Below are 16,519 nucleotides of genomic sequence, written 5' to 3' on the forward strand. Positions count from 1 at the left end.
ATCTCCTGCTCTTTTGGGCTAAATGTGCGATACTGATTGAAGTGAATGAGAGAGATGACTCTCTTATTTCAGTATAAATAAGTCAGTTACTAGAATTTGATCCTTCAAAGAAGAATTTATTATTGTAGTGTGTATTTTTGAATAGGCTGGTTCTAACTGACCTAGATGTAAATATCTGATCTTCTGGCTTTGAAAGGTTCTTTAAACAGTAGGAGTGGAAACTGTACTTCATTTTGAGAAATGCTGAGATAGATTTCACTCGGAAAGATTAGTTACTGCTTATACAGGAGCCGCTTCAGATTCTGGAAATCATCCTTTCATACATATCCAAGAATTTAAACAGTCTAGTTCCTTGTGTGTCAGCGTAGTTAAATCAATTTATATTAGCTGAGTATCTGTCCTGAAATGTATTAAATAATTTAATTTTGGATAAATAAATTGCGGATTAAATATTTAACTTTTATTTACTTTTCTGAAGTATTCTTAATGAGCTCAGTAAGTACAGGTTGCTACAAGTGATACTCATGCATCTTAGATTTACTTAAAATAGTTTTTCACGGCAAACTCATTTGGCTGGCTTGTGATATGCTTGAATTTCTTTTTTTTTCTATTTCAGGTAAATATGCTGAAGACATATTTGGTGAGCTTTTCAATGAAGCACACAGTTTCTCGTTTAGAGTCAACTCCTTACAAGAACGTGTAGATCGCTTATCTGTCAGTGTTACACAACTCGATCCCAAGGAAGAGGAACGTAAGTTAACTCCTGCTTTGAAGATTTCTTTCTTTGTCACCCAGACACCACTGATTCATGGAATTGAAATAATAATAGGTTTTAAATTATAAGAACATGAAGTAATGCATCATGAGAGAGAGGTCCATTTCTATTTCTGCCACAGGTTGCTTTTATAGCCTTCTTTTATAGCCTTTTATAGCCTTCAGCAGCTTTCTGAGCTCAAGGTTTTCTTGGTTACTGAACAGTATCGATGAATTTACATAAAACTTACTGCAGAAGTATGTGTCACTTCACCAGTGTTACGTATTAGTGTTAATATTATTGATAATATGTAATGTTATGTAAAGGCTTGGAGATAAGTGTTAATCTTCCTACAGATTCCCATGGGTTGTAACCATTTGTCCAATTAGGGTTCTTGCATTTAACCTATCATCTTACTCCCTTTATGAAGTATAGTTGTATAGCTCCATTTACTGACGTTATTTGTCCTCTTGAAGTCTTCCTAAATAGCTTTAAATACTATGAACATTGGTTAGCACTCAGAAAACAAGTACTTCCAAAAGCCAATAGGGTATGTCTTATGCCTATAACAGAATTTGTAGGGGATTTAAATGATGCATGAGCTTTGCGGTGACTGCAAGAATGTTGACCACCTACTACATAAATGCCATGATGCTTTTTGCCTTCCTGAATATCTGTTGATGACAGAGGGAACTATGAAATGTCTTCTAACCCCAAACAGTCGTAGGGTGTTCTAGACAATATGGCTAAGACCTAGAAAGTAGAGCAGCATCCTATCATGAAAAATAACTTTAAATTGCTTGTGGGATCCAATTTTAAAGTATAGAGAGCTGTTTCACTTCCGAATGTCTAGGTGTAAGAGTTGTGTGTCATGCAGGAAAAATGAAGTGTTAGACCAAGAGCGTGGTCTTCAGGCTGTCTTTAATTTCCAATGATGTAATTTCACTAATAGCAAAATTAAGCTAAGGAAGTCTTGATTCTGTATTTTACGTGACATTAATTTTAGAGCAGGTTTCCAAAGACAGCTGTTCACAGCTTGTAGCAGATTTTCCACAAAATCGTGACTTGCCTAGGGGAATTCTTACATTAATGGGATTTTCCAAGTCTCTTGACAACTGAGCATAAATCATACAGATACACCCCTTTTGCCAATAAAATACCATGTTTACCATGACTGGATAATGACAAAAATCCTTTCTGTATACAGTATCAAACTGTCAGCAGTTGTAGTCTTGTGAGAGCTGTAACACTCCAGAGTGTTAATTTCTGCATTTGCCCTTGGCAGCCTAGTTTTTGGTTTAAATCAGAGAGGGATGTATGTTGATACGGCGTATCTAGCGTGGCAACCGTTCACGTTTCAGTCATTGAATTAAAGCGTCTGAGGATGTTACAGGATAGCAGGATGGAGAATCGTACTTCCCCGTGTAAATGGCCTTTGACAGGTTTGGCTGCAGGTTTCAGTACTAAATATCCGTAACCATTTGATGTTAGAGAGTTGCTAGAAGTACTTTAAAATACTATGCGGTCGCAACTGCTCCAGATCGAGAACTTGTCGCAGTACTGTGTATACTGTAGCATTTGCTAAGCTGTATCGCTAAAGAAAGAGACAGACAGCACAGTTAAAGAAAGCAGGGCTGAAAAGAGGTCTGCTTGATCGAGTCCAGAGTGGCTCAGTGTGACCTGAATCCGATACCCTGGACTTGTCTCTCAGACCACGGAATAGCAGTGACTGCTGGTACTTCGGAGGAACACATGCAGTCCTCAGTGTCAGGAACTACTAAATGGCTATTTTTATTAACCTGAGAATACCCAGTCCTTGAGCCATACCCAGTGTTCCTTAGTCACAAACATCTGCTACGATGGAGTCACCAGGTGAGGACAAAGGAGATGAGAAGAAATTTGATATTATATTTCCTTAACAATTAGGGATCAGGAAACTGTTCGTCCTTCAATATCCTCTTTTGGGCATGAAATTTAGAAATTCATCATAAATAGTTTCGTTTTAGTTCTGATCTGGGATGGGGTAGCTGAAGGATGTTCATGCCTAAAGGTATGGGGAAAACATTTGGATTTACGTTTTTTAACCCTCTCTGCAAGAATTAAGAAAATTTCAGTACTTCTGCTCAGCTAACAGCATGTGTGAAATGGGCTGTACTTGTAAAATGAGTCGCATTTGCTAGTTCTTTGCCAGCAGGCAGTAATAAAAGATTCAATGTGTTCCTTTGGGCCCATGCTATTACACAAGAGGAAGAAATTAAGATTAATTTAAAGCTAAGTGGCACGAACAAAGCCAAGCCAAGCCAGATTCATTGGATGAGGTGCAAATACATGACAGGATGTTTCTGATCGAGTCAAATTAATAAAAACTTCTGCATTTTTTATAATAGTTGTGTGTTTTCTGCTTTTGAATTATTACAATATCTCTGTGAAAGAATAAAATGAAATGAAAGCAAGGTTAGGATTGGATCCTGAAGAAACTAACTCCGGCTTTCTGTCACGGAAGAATTGCTGTCACCTTGGTTTGGTCTGAATTATTACAGTGTTTTCAAATCCTTGATTTCTTAGAATTATTCCTCTCATAATTTAATCAATTTTTTAAACATGTGGTTTTTTCCCTTCAGAAGAGATACTAAGCTTCCTTACAGACAAAAAGAATTCCTCTGCTTTCTTTCTGTAAACTGAACTTTATTTCAGTTGTATGGGAAACTAGCCTGTATGTATTCAAGACTTACCATAACTGGGGTCTTTTTAGGACTCGGAAAACACATTCTTGCTGTGGAGGTTTCAGTAGCCCTGCAATATAAGTTATCAACATAGGTCAGAAAATAAATGCTAAGAGTGTAGCTTCTTTGCAAACATTTTTTAATGTCAATATTTATAAATAACATTACCAACTCTCTCTATAGATGCAACTTTTATATATATAATAATATATTTTTGTTAATTTACTACATTTTTGTGAATTTATTTGTGCCATTAAGCTTGAAGTACTACTACAGGTAAGTAATTTATTATCTGTAGAAAGCCGAGAGTTTTTAAAAGAATATTCATTTTAGCTTTTATGTTCTTTTTTGAAATGATGATATACAGTACAGCTCTGATGTACAGGGCAGTGAGGTATTAGAAAATAGTTGTGTATCACTCAGGAATAAATAGTGTCAAGGCAGAAAGAGAATTCATAAACTAAGGGTTTATCTGCCTATTTTGGTATTAATGTAGTAGTTCTTTGATATAAACTGCCTAATTCTACTTAAATCTCAGACTGGAAAGGATTTTAATCTCAAAGGCAGCATCTCAAATTCTCGATTTCTCCAGCGTTATCTGTTACCACTGTGACAAGTAACTTAAAAGACTTAATGGCAGAAGCGCTGTGGGTGGGCAGCCTGGCATACTACAAGAAAGGAATCAAACAATGTTGTGAATTGTATTTCAGTAGGTTTTTGGCTTTGAATACATGTGCTTGGTTTTTCCCAAACGTTGCAGAAATCCTGTGCTGTCATAAAAAGGATAGCAGCTTTGCTGGATTAATGCTAAAGAGAGATTTGACGTTTTGGTTTAGGCAAAAAAGCGTGGCATCTGGTGGGGAGAAACCTAAAAAGCTTGCCAGCTAATTGTGGTCTCTACACCTCTGAAAATGGGAGACTCCATCAGCTTTCGATCAGTTTGCTCAGCCCCTTGTGAGACTTAGAAGGAAAGAGTAGCAAATCCCATTGTAAGGGGCAGCTCACTTACCGTCTCTAGCCTCTGAAGAGGACTTCAGTGACTTGAGTATCTAGGTAATCAAAGCTAAGAACAGGAAGCACATGAAAACTGGATCGTGACCTCCATGTGCCGTGTGTTAATATGGAGAATAACACTACTATCAATTCGTTCCTGGAATTTTTACCTCCAAAGTGAAATGAAGAAAAAGACTGTTAAATTAAATTGTGTAGCAGGTCACTTTTCTGGCACGTGTCCACTTAAAGAAAGTTGGATTTGAGTGGGTTTCCCTCTCAAAGATCTGCACAGATGGACTAAGGTCCAACTGCTCTCCGTGCTTTTTCTCTGATTTTCTTAGACCTCCATTCAGTTTATGGGTTATTTAAAAGTAAGTCAGTTTTAAATTAGTGTGTCCAAGGCTTAATAGTTCAGTGGTAAAGCCATGATGCTGCATAATTTGTGTTTCATATATGGACAGGGGGATCTGGACAAAATGTCATTTGCTAAATAATGTGGCAGTTTTGTTGAGACTCACCAGCAGATTCACTGCTGGATGCAGCTGCATGATTATATCTTCCCTAACGGGCTGCTCAAGGCTCCCTGATTCCACGCACCGCATTTAAAACAGCTCCTGAGTCCTCTTCAAATGGTTACTCTAAAATTTACATCTTCTCCAGTTAGTTGTTAAGCTACATACATTCTCTATCCAAAGAGTGCTTGAGCTGTTTAGGATTTTTTTAAATCGATGTTTCAGAAAATTTGGGTTTCTTATGTTGAGGACAAGCCCAAGGGAGAGTAGTTTCTGCTTAGCAACTCTTAAACCTGCAGTGACCACTCAGAAGTATTCGGATGGCAGAGAAACCGAACACACGTTCGTGTGTGATTCCAGGCATTGCTGAAGTGGATAATCATTAAAAAAATAAAATATATAAAGTGGAAATCCGACTTCAAGATTGCAGCATCTTTAGGAAGTGTATCACACAATTCTTTATTTGAAGAGAATTTTCAGCACCACCACCCCGTATTAATTACCTTTAATTGGAATCTTATGGCTGTTTCTCATTCGATATTGTCTTTCTTCCTTGCTTTCCAACTTTTCAACTCGCTGTGTGAGATTTTGAACAGAGAAAGGAATGGTGGGCAACTGAATTAATGGATTTATATATGATTTCCCATAGTCATTCATTTCTGCAAGGAGTCATAGCTGCGGCATTCAATGGTCCATGGTCTTAAAAGTTATCAGAATTAAATTCTGCAAAAATGTGTTGAGAGTGCAAGCTTTTAAAAGGAATATATATTATGTCTTTATTTACCACCTTTCGGAGAAAGGAATTTTTTGGCCTAGAACCTCATCATAAGTTGTACAGTGGCGTGAGTTTAAAAGAGTAAAAAAAATCTAGAAACAGGTTTTTTTTCTTCTTCTGGTGAGGTAAAATAAATTGTAGTATTTAATACCTCTGACATGTAAAAGCAGCTCCTTTCTGTCAGTACACTGATGTGCTCCATACCTGATTTTTACTACAAATTTAGGATTGCAGTTTAACGTCAGGCTTAACAGGAGGTAAAAACGTTATTATGTGTATATATTACTGATGCGTTCTTTAATTTGATGTTCAGCCCCCCAAGAAATCTTATTAGAGTGCAATTGAAAGACTCTTTTTTCCCAGTTAGTTGTTGATTAAAAATAAAAATGGACTGGCATCTCTTATTCAAAACCAAATGTACAAAAGGTTGGTAGCTGAGATTTCTGACAGAGATATTTTTTAATTATGAGGAAAATTTTGTGTACAGAAAGTTGGACTGGCTGATATCCAGACAACCAACACAGTGAAGATACGCTGGCGTTTGTTCAGGTTGTTGAATGTTTAACTTAAATTGTGACCAGCTCAACATTTAAGGGAATTATTTAAGACCCCATTTTTTGTTCATTGCAGTAAGCACAAGTGGTGCAGCGCCTTGACATTCAGGAACATACATCCATATGAAATTCAGGGTTTTGGGCTGTAAGAAGGTTCTGGTGCTAGTTAGGAATTAGGCAACTGGAAGCTTATATTTATCAGTGTCAAAACAAATACCTGCAGTATTTCCCATTTCTCCTTCAGTGCCTCATCTCTTCTCACACCTGAATTCATCCATCCGATTCACTTGACCTGTCCTCTTGCTGTGCCAGTTTGTCAGTCAGCCAAAGCTAAGTGGCTGGATGATGGGCCAGGATTTTATGTGGTCACCCCCTGAAGCGGCAAGCCACACAGGGCCGCTCTTTCTTAGCCAGCTGGCAAGCTAAATAAATAAACGCCTTTGTAAGCCAAACCATGCACAGCCCAGGATTACGCTGCGCTGGCAATGTGGGATTTCGCTGATGGCTGTCTGTAGACACGTTGTGTCAGTGTCGTGATTCTCAGTATTTTGTGTGCCACATCCTTTCAATTCCATTGTAATGTTGTCCTGACGCGGTCAGTTGTTTAGAGTAACTGCGTGAATGCCGGTCACTGGCTACCGGCACCGGCAACACCGCTAGCTGTTTGAAATTCCATGGTGCGTCTTCTGTGAAGACCTTTGGCATGTAGCTTAGTTGTAGAGAGAAAGCAATCTAGGCTTGTTGGTGGGGGTTGATGGATTATCCTCAGGTGTCCTTTCCCCTTGTACGTGTTTGCAACAAGTGGAGATTTAAACAAGACAATGAAATTAGACCGGCTGTATTTGTTCACTGGAGAGATTAAGGAATGCTAATAAAGAGTTAATAGGACGTTGTACTTCTCAGTTAATCGGGTGTCACGCACTCTGTGAGCATTTTAATATTAACGCAAAGAACTGTCTTTTTTATTTATTGGAATAAATTAATTTGTGTCGTTGCCTTCAGAATATTGGCAGGCTCACAGAGAAGTATACTGACTTTTATTTGTGTTGGCACAGTCTCCAATAGGTGACAGACAGTTTAAAGACTTGCAGCATCGCCAAGCAACTCTGAGCAAGTAGATTTGGTAAGACTTGTAAAACCAATGACCCAAAGGAAAACCAGCTGGGGTATAAAAGAATCTCAGGCTAGGTTTTCAGATGAGGTAAACCTCAGTTCTTCTAATTGTGAACTTTTGCCAGCAAATAACAACCTGTGACAGGTGCGAACTGTGTGTAGTTATTTATGAAAGCAAAAATACCTGCAGGAACTGAGACTCCTAGCTGACATTCATGCATTATAATACTTCTTTCAGCCACTTTAAAAAGCTTCTGAGCAGCTAATTAATGGTATTAAAAAGAATAAAAGACACGGTAATGAAACAGAACCTAAGGGTGAAAAGGAGGAAACTTCTTAAGGAACACACAACCTTGCCAACTGTAATGAACTTCAAAAGCCTCCCCAAAAATCAAATGAATCCCATATTCAGCCTCACAGAGGATGCTGCCAACACTCTTAGGGAAGAAGACAGAATATTCCAGGAATTGCAAGCCCTCTGGAAAAAATCCTGCCTTCTGCCCCTTTGTGATCATACAGTAGAAATCCAGCTCTCTTTGTGTGTGTGTATATGTATGAGCACGCTTGTATGTGTTACAGAAACCAGTGTAAAATGCAGCTTTCAGCTTGGACAGATCCACTCTTCTCAGAAATTGTTCCCAAAGTTCCTTGTTGTGTGGGGGGAGGAGCAAGGGGAGTGTCCTCTCATCTTGAGTAATGGGGCACTACTGTTGTTTGCGTAAAATAAACATAATTATGTGTAGATAAAATGCATGGGCTGAAAATACTCTATTTGCTAGTATGTCTTAAAACTGTTTTCAGTATTGTTTGTGATTTAAAAAAAGAAAAAAGTCCCAAACCAATGAAAAGGGCTGCTGCTTTATCGAGTGGAAGTTTAACGCTGGCTGTGATGTTAGTCTTGGGACACACCTGGACTTCACAGACGTAGTAACTCAAGATCAGGCAGGGAGAGAAATGTGAGACTGAACAGGTACACTGTTTCCAGAACTAAAAGTGCAAGTTTCATCAGTTGTGGTCACTTTTTCCATTAATCTTTTTTTAAATTTTAATGATTGTGAAATGGAAAAATATATACAGGCTTTAACAGCAGTAAGTCAACATATTTCAAACCACTGTTTATTATGTTCTCCTAGTGTCGCTTTCCTTTAAATCTTCCATAAAGATAATTGATTATTCTTAACTACTGTGCTTAAAAACTCAAGGTGTCTCGCCTGAATTAAACAAAGAGTTCTCATCTCGATTAAGCGGTCTGATTAGAAGACAACATTTAACTGCTTTCCTGTGTTGGAACAGAGTATCACCTCCCATTCATTAAAACGCACTGGTACCAGCAGCATAAGCTGAAGTGATGTGCTGGTTTGGCTCCTCAGTGGACCTCCAGTGGAACTGCTGCCTACATGCCAGGAATGCAAAGTTTGGCTTACTGATAGGATAAAGGGAAAATACTGCAAGATAGAGAGTAATTTTTTAGTACCAAAAGGACTGTGAGGTGGAGTTGCTAAATGTTACCAGGTACTTCTGAACTACAGGATTGTACAGCTGCAGTAAGCAACTTGTTGAACTGCTTTGGAGAGACAGAGTTCTGGTACCTATCCAGGACAGCAAAAATTTTCTGTGAAGCTAAATAGAGGACAACGTGCTAGAACATCACAAGCATGTTTTTCGCACAATCTGTCAAAATCTTGCCACGGCAGTAGTGCTAGATGAATTATGTTTGCTGTAAAATGTGTAAGATACTAGTAGAAAAGCTTAACATTTATATTCTTACCAGCATTAAGCAATTCCAGATTAAACCAAATAAACTATCTTTGGTGGTTTTTTTCAATGGCAATATCCCCTTTCAGTGTCACTGCAGGACATTACCATGAGGAAAGCTTTCCGGAGTTCCACAATTCAAGATCAGCAGCTGTTTGACCGCAAAACTCTGCCTATTCCTTTGCAAGAAACTTACGATATTTGTGAACAGCCTCCTCCACTTAACATTCTCACCCCTTACAGGTTAGTGAAACAAAATCAATCAAACCCAGTTTCTAGCTTATTTTGTGTAATAAAGATGCTATATCCAGGCAGCTTGCTCATGATGAGCAGTGCTTGAATATTCAAGGAACCACACGAGAAAGCTGTGAAGCTGCTGGAGGAATACAGACAGCAGAATTCATTATAATTAAAACTTTAAAAACATTAAAACTTTACTCATCTTTGCTCAAATTTTACCCCAGTGTAACAATGTTAAGAAAAAGCCATTTTTATTATCTCGATTTATTAAATGCTCTTGGATGCAAAGTGAAGGAAATAAGCAGTTAAATATGTAGGAAGAAAGGTCTTTAACGGAAGTGAATGTTGTCCCAAAGCGAATTTGAATCAGTAGCTGAACAGTAGCAGCCACACGGCTTTGCTCGTTATTTTCAGAGCAAGATTTGCTTCATTGGAACGGGAGTCCTCTGAACTCTTTTTTTATCTACAGTTTGCGTTAAAGTTACTATTCTAAAATCTGAGCCTTGAATACAAGGAAAGATAGTAAAGAATGATGGCACAGGAGGTCAATGGTCCTCTTTTTCATGTTCTTCAGTAAAATATTTCAGGGTCTGAGATACTAGGTATTCCTTAATATGCCTTGCCTTTGCCTTGATGTTCGGATTCATGCATCGCCAAATAACTAGGATGCCCTGTTTGTGTCATTTTTCAGGGACGATGGAAAAGAGGGTTTGAAGTTTTATACAAATCCGTCATACTTCTTTGATCTATGGAAAGAAAAAATGTTGCAGGACACCGAGGACAAAAGAAAAGAGAAGAGGAAGCAGAAGGTATATGTGTTACCTTTATATAGCTTCTGGTTGTTTTTTTCTGGAAAGGGTTGCTTCAGATATGGTGCATTTTGGTTGTGTTATTAACAACGATTCAACTTTACAGAGTCATCTTCATTCAACTAAAACTACTTGTATTCATTCAATTCCATCGACTTTAACAAATAAATATTTAATAATAATTATTATTATATAATACAGAAGGGCCTAGAGCTTTCATGCTGTCTTAATGTAACTAGCAGCAGGTTTGCCAGAACTTTTCAGTCTATTAGCAACGATTCCAAAAGGAGAAAAAAAGGAGGAATAGAGCAAGAGTTTTATTTTTTATAATACAGAATTCTGACAATCTTACAGGTGAAGAAGCTTGAATGACCTTCTAATAGATGTTTACTCTAAAATAGAAAGAAATGAGTAGGAATAGAGCACTTCGTTTACATTTTCTTAAAATTGAACACTGAGGGATGTATTCTTTGCAAAGGTAATGCAAAAAATTGTTTCACCATTCTGTGTATTTCCTACGTAGAGACAGTAAATATAAGTGTCAGTTTCATAATTTAATTTTTTACTTTGAATAGAAAGTTATTTTTAACTTACACAGTTATTTTTCTCTGTACTACTCAGCTAAATAGACTGGAGTTTCTGCCTCAAAAGTCTTTTTGGTTTACATGTTAAAGTAAATATTTCTTGTGCTTGAATTGGGATTGTTTTTCGTTATTTCATGGCTCTTATTTAGATGCAACTAATTAAAAAACACTGTCTTAGCTGTCAGTTTTGTTTGCACAACTCTCCTACAGCAGAAAAATCTAGATCGTCCTCATGAACCAGAAAAAGTGCCAAGGGCACCTCATGACAGACGGAGAGAGTGGCAGAAGTTAGCTCAAGGTCCGGAGCTCGCAGAGGATGATGCTAACCTCTTACATAAGCACATCGAAGTTGCTAATGGCCCAGCTTCACATTTTGAATCCAGGTTTCTTTTAATTTTTTTCTATCCTTTATTAAGTACTGATGTTCTTACTACATAGTTGAACGTGCTTGAGAAACGGTAAATTATGAGATGTTACTGCTATTCTTGAAATGTGCTCGGAATGGTTGATTTAGCTCAGTCAAAACTCACTTTTACAATACTTAGTGTGTCCTTAAAGGAGCAGTTATTTTCCTGTTGTTTTTTTAAAAGTAGCCTGTGTCCTTGGAATTCATTGTATTCTTGAGGATGTGTTATCATCTGCAACTTGAAGAAGGTGTAGTGTCGCTGTTTCAAGCTTGCACCCGGCTGTGTCACCATTTTCCAGTCTTGACCTACTAAATCTCTATTATTCCAGTCTCTTGATTTTTCTTAAGCAGACGCTGCCAAGACTCTGTGGTAGGTGTGATGTGAACAAACATCCACTTGGAACTCAAATGAGAATGCTGAGCTTCTCTTTACTCTTGAGCAAACCCAAGATACGATTGACAGTTCTGGTTATAGTCTATTACACAATCTAACCTCTCGTATTCTCATTTCACAGCATGTATTTGCTGGTGGCTACGAGTAGCATTGCACACAGTAAATACCTGCGGTGTTTGTGCAAAACCAGATGGGTTTTACCAGTCAAGAAACATCTGATAGGAAAGAGGGCTGACCAGTAACATTAGGAGGTTTGGGGGTATGTGTTTTGGGGGTTGGAGGGTTTTTAATTAAAAAGTATTCATTCTCCTCTGAAAAAATAGTTTCATTTTCCCCCGTCCTTCACTGGCCGAAAGCATGCCATAAGGAGTATTTTGTTTAACTTTGTAAGGCCTTCAAACAAACTTAACAGCGACAGTGATAATTATGACAGCTCTAGGAGATGGTTTTTGCCGTACAAAAAATGGAAAAATCTGCTTGTAGAAAACTTAGCTCAACTCAGAAAGTAAAAATTGTCTCAGTGCATATCACTCAGTAGGGGACAGCTCAAGCTATGGCGATTAGCACTTTTCTGGGAACAATTTTGTAGTATCTTACCTTGGTAAACTGCGGTGTCAAGTCACTGGCAGAAATGTCTGCTTCCCTGCTGTCCTTCTGCGATGTCGTACCTCGGATTCCTCGCTAGGCACACGTGTTGCAGGACTCCTTTCATATCCAGGACCCTGGCCTAAACCTCGATTATCTCATGACAAGTAACACAATTATGAATCATGCTGTAGTGCTGGAGAGCACTGCCTGTGCAGAGCACACTGTTCAGGTACAGAACAGCACCTTGCTTTTGATAAGAGGGTTAGAGCTTCACCCCCAACGAGTTCAGTAGACTTAGATACTGCGGTGGTGGCAGTACGTGGAAACGTAGAGTATTGCTTTACTTCTTGGGAGGTGTTCTGCAAACACATTTCCTCTGAATTTAGTAGCTTTATTTATTTATTTATCAAATCTTTAATTGAGTAGTTAATTAAAACTTCCTAACTAATCATGTCCTTGAGGTCTGTCTGAAGTTGTCATTAACAAGTAAGTTGCATCATCTCTATTTACTGCTACTGCTCAGTAATAGGTATTTGGATTCTCTTCCTTGTATCCGTTGTATAGCTACAAAGTATGAGGACTAAAGCAGTGAGTTCTCTGTATAGAGGGGAATATAGATCCTCTGACAGAACTTCAGCTAAATTATTCAGCTGTAAATTCTACCATTTTAACATCAACGGATGTTTTGTGAATGTTACAAAAGAACATAGTTACGTATACGCAGGGGCTGAGGAGCAGAAACAACTACTGATAGAATGTCCATTTCATAACACACGCGGGTGTGTGTGTTATTCCTGATTGTACTGCTGTGTTTACTTAACTCAAAATAATGTGAGCAATGAACACGAAGGACACACACATACTGCAGAAACTGCCTGATATTGCTGTCAAAATCATTAAGCCCTTGAGCTGCTAGAAGGAATGGCGTGGGAAGGGGGATAAATTTTTGAAAAGCCCTGAAGAACAATATGCAGCGTTGGTGCAGAGAAGGCACGTGAATTCAGAAATCAAACTGAAGTACAGAAACGTAGCTGAGGGCACTTGTACTTTTACTAAAGGTTATGCTGAATCGTTTTGCATTATTTTCCTACAGATCTCAAACGTATGTGGACCATATGGATGGATCATACTCACTCTCTGCATTACCCTATAGCCAGATGTCTGAACTTCTGAACAGAGCCGAGGAGCGAGTGTTGGTCAGGCCACATGAACCACCACCGCCACCTCCGATGCACGGAGCAGGGGAAGTGAAACCTGTGCCTCCTTGCGTTAGGTACGAAGTGGCGGGGTGTTTTAGTTTTCTACAGCCCCGCTGATGGTCCCTAGCACTTCCACGCAGCCCAGGCAGTACACACGTCAGTCCACAGCCCCGATGCAGCTGCAGGGCCACGCAGGAGTTGGAGGGAAAGGCCGGTGTTTAAACCCTATAGCGTGCCAGTGTGGAGACAGGCATCACCTTGCCAGTAATATCGCGATTATGTTGCCTTCCAAATTAAATGGCAAGACAAAAAACTGTATAGAAAATGTTGGTGTGAAAGGGGTTGGAATCTCAGGATTTAGCGTTGCATTTTTGGAAATTTGGAAATCTGAAATTTGTACAACTGAGCTGTGTTTCAGCTGTCATGAAGAGAAGAATATATCACAGTAAGACCGCTGTCAAGACTGTATATTCATCACAGTTGCTAAATTGCAAGTGCTTTTATTTTTTCTTCCCCCAAGTGTTGTTATTTTCTGTTTCTCTGTGCCTTTCCAGAACTGGATACATAGTTAGGGTATTCTCTAGAGTGAGGCTCTGGTTGTCACTCCCCTTTGTTTTATACCCCAAGCTTTACTTTACGGTCAGGTACATACATCTTGGAATAGAGGACAGGTAATTCAGACAGGGTTCTTACAGCAGCGAGATGAAAAGAATTTTTGAAAAGAATGTCTTTTTACTGTTCAGGAATTATACACAGAAATGCATAATTCTTTTGATTAACTTTCCACAACAGCTGAAAGAAATCTTCTACTGTCCCCCCCTTTTTTTTCTTCAGTTCACCTGTTCACTGCACTATAATGAGTACCTAGCAAACAAATACACCCCTCTGTACCTAGAATCGATGACCTTTGATGCTAGCCTCACTCATCTTGTCAACAAACCTTAAATACGTGTTTCCAATCTATCTCATCCTCATTGCTCGTACTGTTTTGTTTTGTTTAGTTTGGGTTTTTAAGGTCTATGAATCAAAGCAGATAAGCAACCACTAGTTCCCTTACTTCAGAAAAATAATTTGGATTTACTTAGGGACAGGAGAGGAGAATTATGTGGGAAACCTTTGATAAAGATGCAGGTTTATATAAGAACATAAACTCAGTTAATAACTGAATTTGAGCAAAGGTCTGTTGGAAGACTGATGTCAACTCCATACTGAGAATTCCTTGTATATGAGCTATGAACACTTTGAAATTATCATGCTCTTTAATGCCCAGCATTCAACATTCTTAAGTTGCAGAAGTGAATGTATTACTATTTTTTTCCACTCCAGAGCTCTAATAACTTTGTCCTGTTCTTGAATGTTTCAGTTCTACTACTGGGTTGGTAGAAAATCGTCCTCAGTCACCAGCAACAGGCAGAACACCAGTGTTTGTGAGCCCCACTCCTCCTCCTCCACCACCACCACCTCTTCCGTCTGCTTTGTCAACCTCATCATTAAGAGCTGCAATGACTTCCACGCCTCCACCCCCTGTCCCACCTCCCCCACCCCCTCCCACAGCTGCTCTGCAGGCCCCTGCTGTGCCACCTCCACCAGCTCCTCTCCAGATAGCTCCTGGAGTCCTACATCCAGCTCCACCTCCAATTGCTCCTCCCCTAGCACAACCCTCTCCTCCTGTCACTAGAGCTGCCCAAGTGTGTGAAGCTGTCCCAGTTCACACTGTTCCTCCGCAAGCTGAAGTGCAGGGACTTCCTCCACCACCCCCACCTCCTCCCTTGCCTCCTCCTGGCATTCGACCCTCCTCTCCTGTCACAGTGGCAGCCCTTTCTCACCCTCCTCCTGTTCTGCACCCTCCTCCCACAACCACTGTCCCTGGCCCTCATGCTCCCATAATGCCTCCATCTCCACCATCCCAAGTGACACCTGCTCCTGAACCCAAACGCCATCCTTCAACTCTTCCTGTCATCAGTGATGCCAGAAGCGTTCTGCTGGAAGCAATACGGAAAGGTAATATTTGGCTATTGAGGGGCAGTCTCAGAAACTTGCTTAAATACATGTTAGCTTCAGGAGATGGGATATTTCACGTGTGTGAGAGGTTTGTTTAGAGGAGTTCATCCTAAGTCTGTTCCTGCTTTCTATTCTCTACAGCGTATGCATTGCCAAGTAGACAGGTGTTGCTTCTATTTGTAATTGCACTTATCAGATGTTTAGTTTGGATGGCAAGAATGGTTCTCTGTGGAAGTCAGATGTCCTTAAAAAAAAAAGTACATGTGTTTGCAGATGATCTGTGGAGATTATCTCTTCACTTCTGTTAGCCTAAAAATGTAGCTATTTCTGATAACCTACAGATTATGTAGAACAAAAACATTGGTTTTCACAGACTATTAGCTAAACGCAGAACAGATCACTTGGCAGTGGAATTTTGGTCGTATATCAGTGTATTACAACAGCATATAAATGACAGAATCACAGAATTGTTTTGGTTGGAAGAGACCTTTAAGGTCATCAAGTCCAACCATTAACCCAGCACTGCCAGGTCACCACGAAACCGTGTCACTGAGCACCACATCTATGCGTCTTTTAAATACCTCCAGGGATGGGGACTCCATCACCTCCCTGGGCAGCCTGTTCCAATGTTTCACAGCCCTCTCTGTAAAGCAAATTTTCCTCATATCCAGCCTAAACCTCCCCTGGCGCTACTTGAGGACATTTCCTCTCATCCCATTGCTTGTCACATGGGAGAACAGACTGACCCCCACCTCTCTACAACCTCCTTTCAGGTAGTCGCAGAGAGTGATAAAGTCTCTCCTCAGCATCATTTTCTCCAGGCTAAACACCCCCAGCTCCTTCAGCCGCTCCTCATAGGACAAGTTCTCCAGACCCTTCACCAGCTTCGTTGCCCTTCTCTGAACCCGCTCCAGCACCTCAATGACCTTGTAGTGAGGGGCCCAAAACTGGACACAGCACTCAAGGTGTGGCCTTACCAGTGCTGAGCACAGGGGGACAATCACTGCCCTGCTCCTGCTGGCCACACTGTTTCTGACATAAGCCAGGAGGCCATTGGCCTTCTTGGCCACCTGGGCACACTGCTGGCTCATGTCCAATCGGCTGGTGACCACAACCCCC

The 16,519-nt window shown here is 39.8% G+C and overlaps 1 protein-coding gene across 1 annotated transcript in view; it reads left to right on the top strand.

Annotated features, from left to right (window-relative positions):
- Positions 1 to 616: 616 nt before the first annotated feature.
- The window catches only part of WASF1 (WAS protein family, member 1), a gene marked incomplete at its 5' end in the record, with an annotated part of 17,408 nt that continues 1,505 nt past the window's right edge, over positions 617 to 16,519 (top strand). Inside the window, 6 exons of the mRNA XM_010145604.1 lie at positions 617 to 751; positions 9,269 to 9,422; positions 10,111 to 10,228; positions 11,023 to 11,195; positions 13,294 to 13,473; positions 14,763 to 15,400. Of these exons, the coding sequence (XP_010143906.1) occupies positions 617 to 751; positions 9,269 to 9,422; positions 10,111 to 10,228; positions 11,023 to 11,195; positions 13,294 to 13,473; positions 14,763 to 15,400 (1,398 nt within the window). The remainder of the gene's footprint in view (positions 752 to 9,268; positions 9,423 to 10,110; positions 10,229 to 11,022; positions 11,196 to 13,293; positions 13,474 to 14,762; positions 15,401 to 16,519) is intronic.

The sequence above is a fragment of the Buceros rhinoceros genome, unplaced genomic scaffold (assembly GCF_000710305.1).
Source record: "Buceros rhinoceros silvestris isolate BGI_N320 unplaced genomic scaffold, ASM71030v1 scaffold26510, whole genome shotgun sequence".
Classification (NCBI taxonomy): Eukaryota; Metazoa; Chordata; class Aves; order Bucerotiformes; family Bucerotidae; genus Buceros; species Buceros rhinoceros.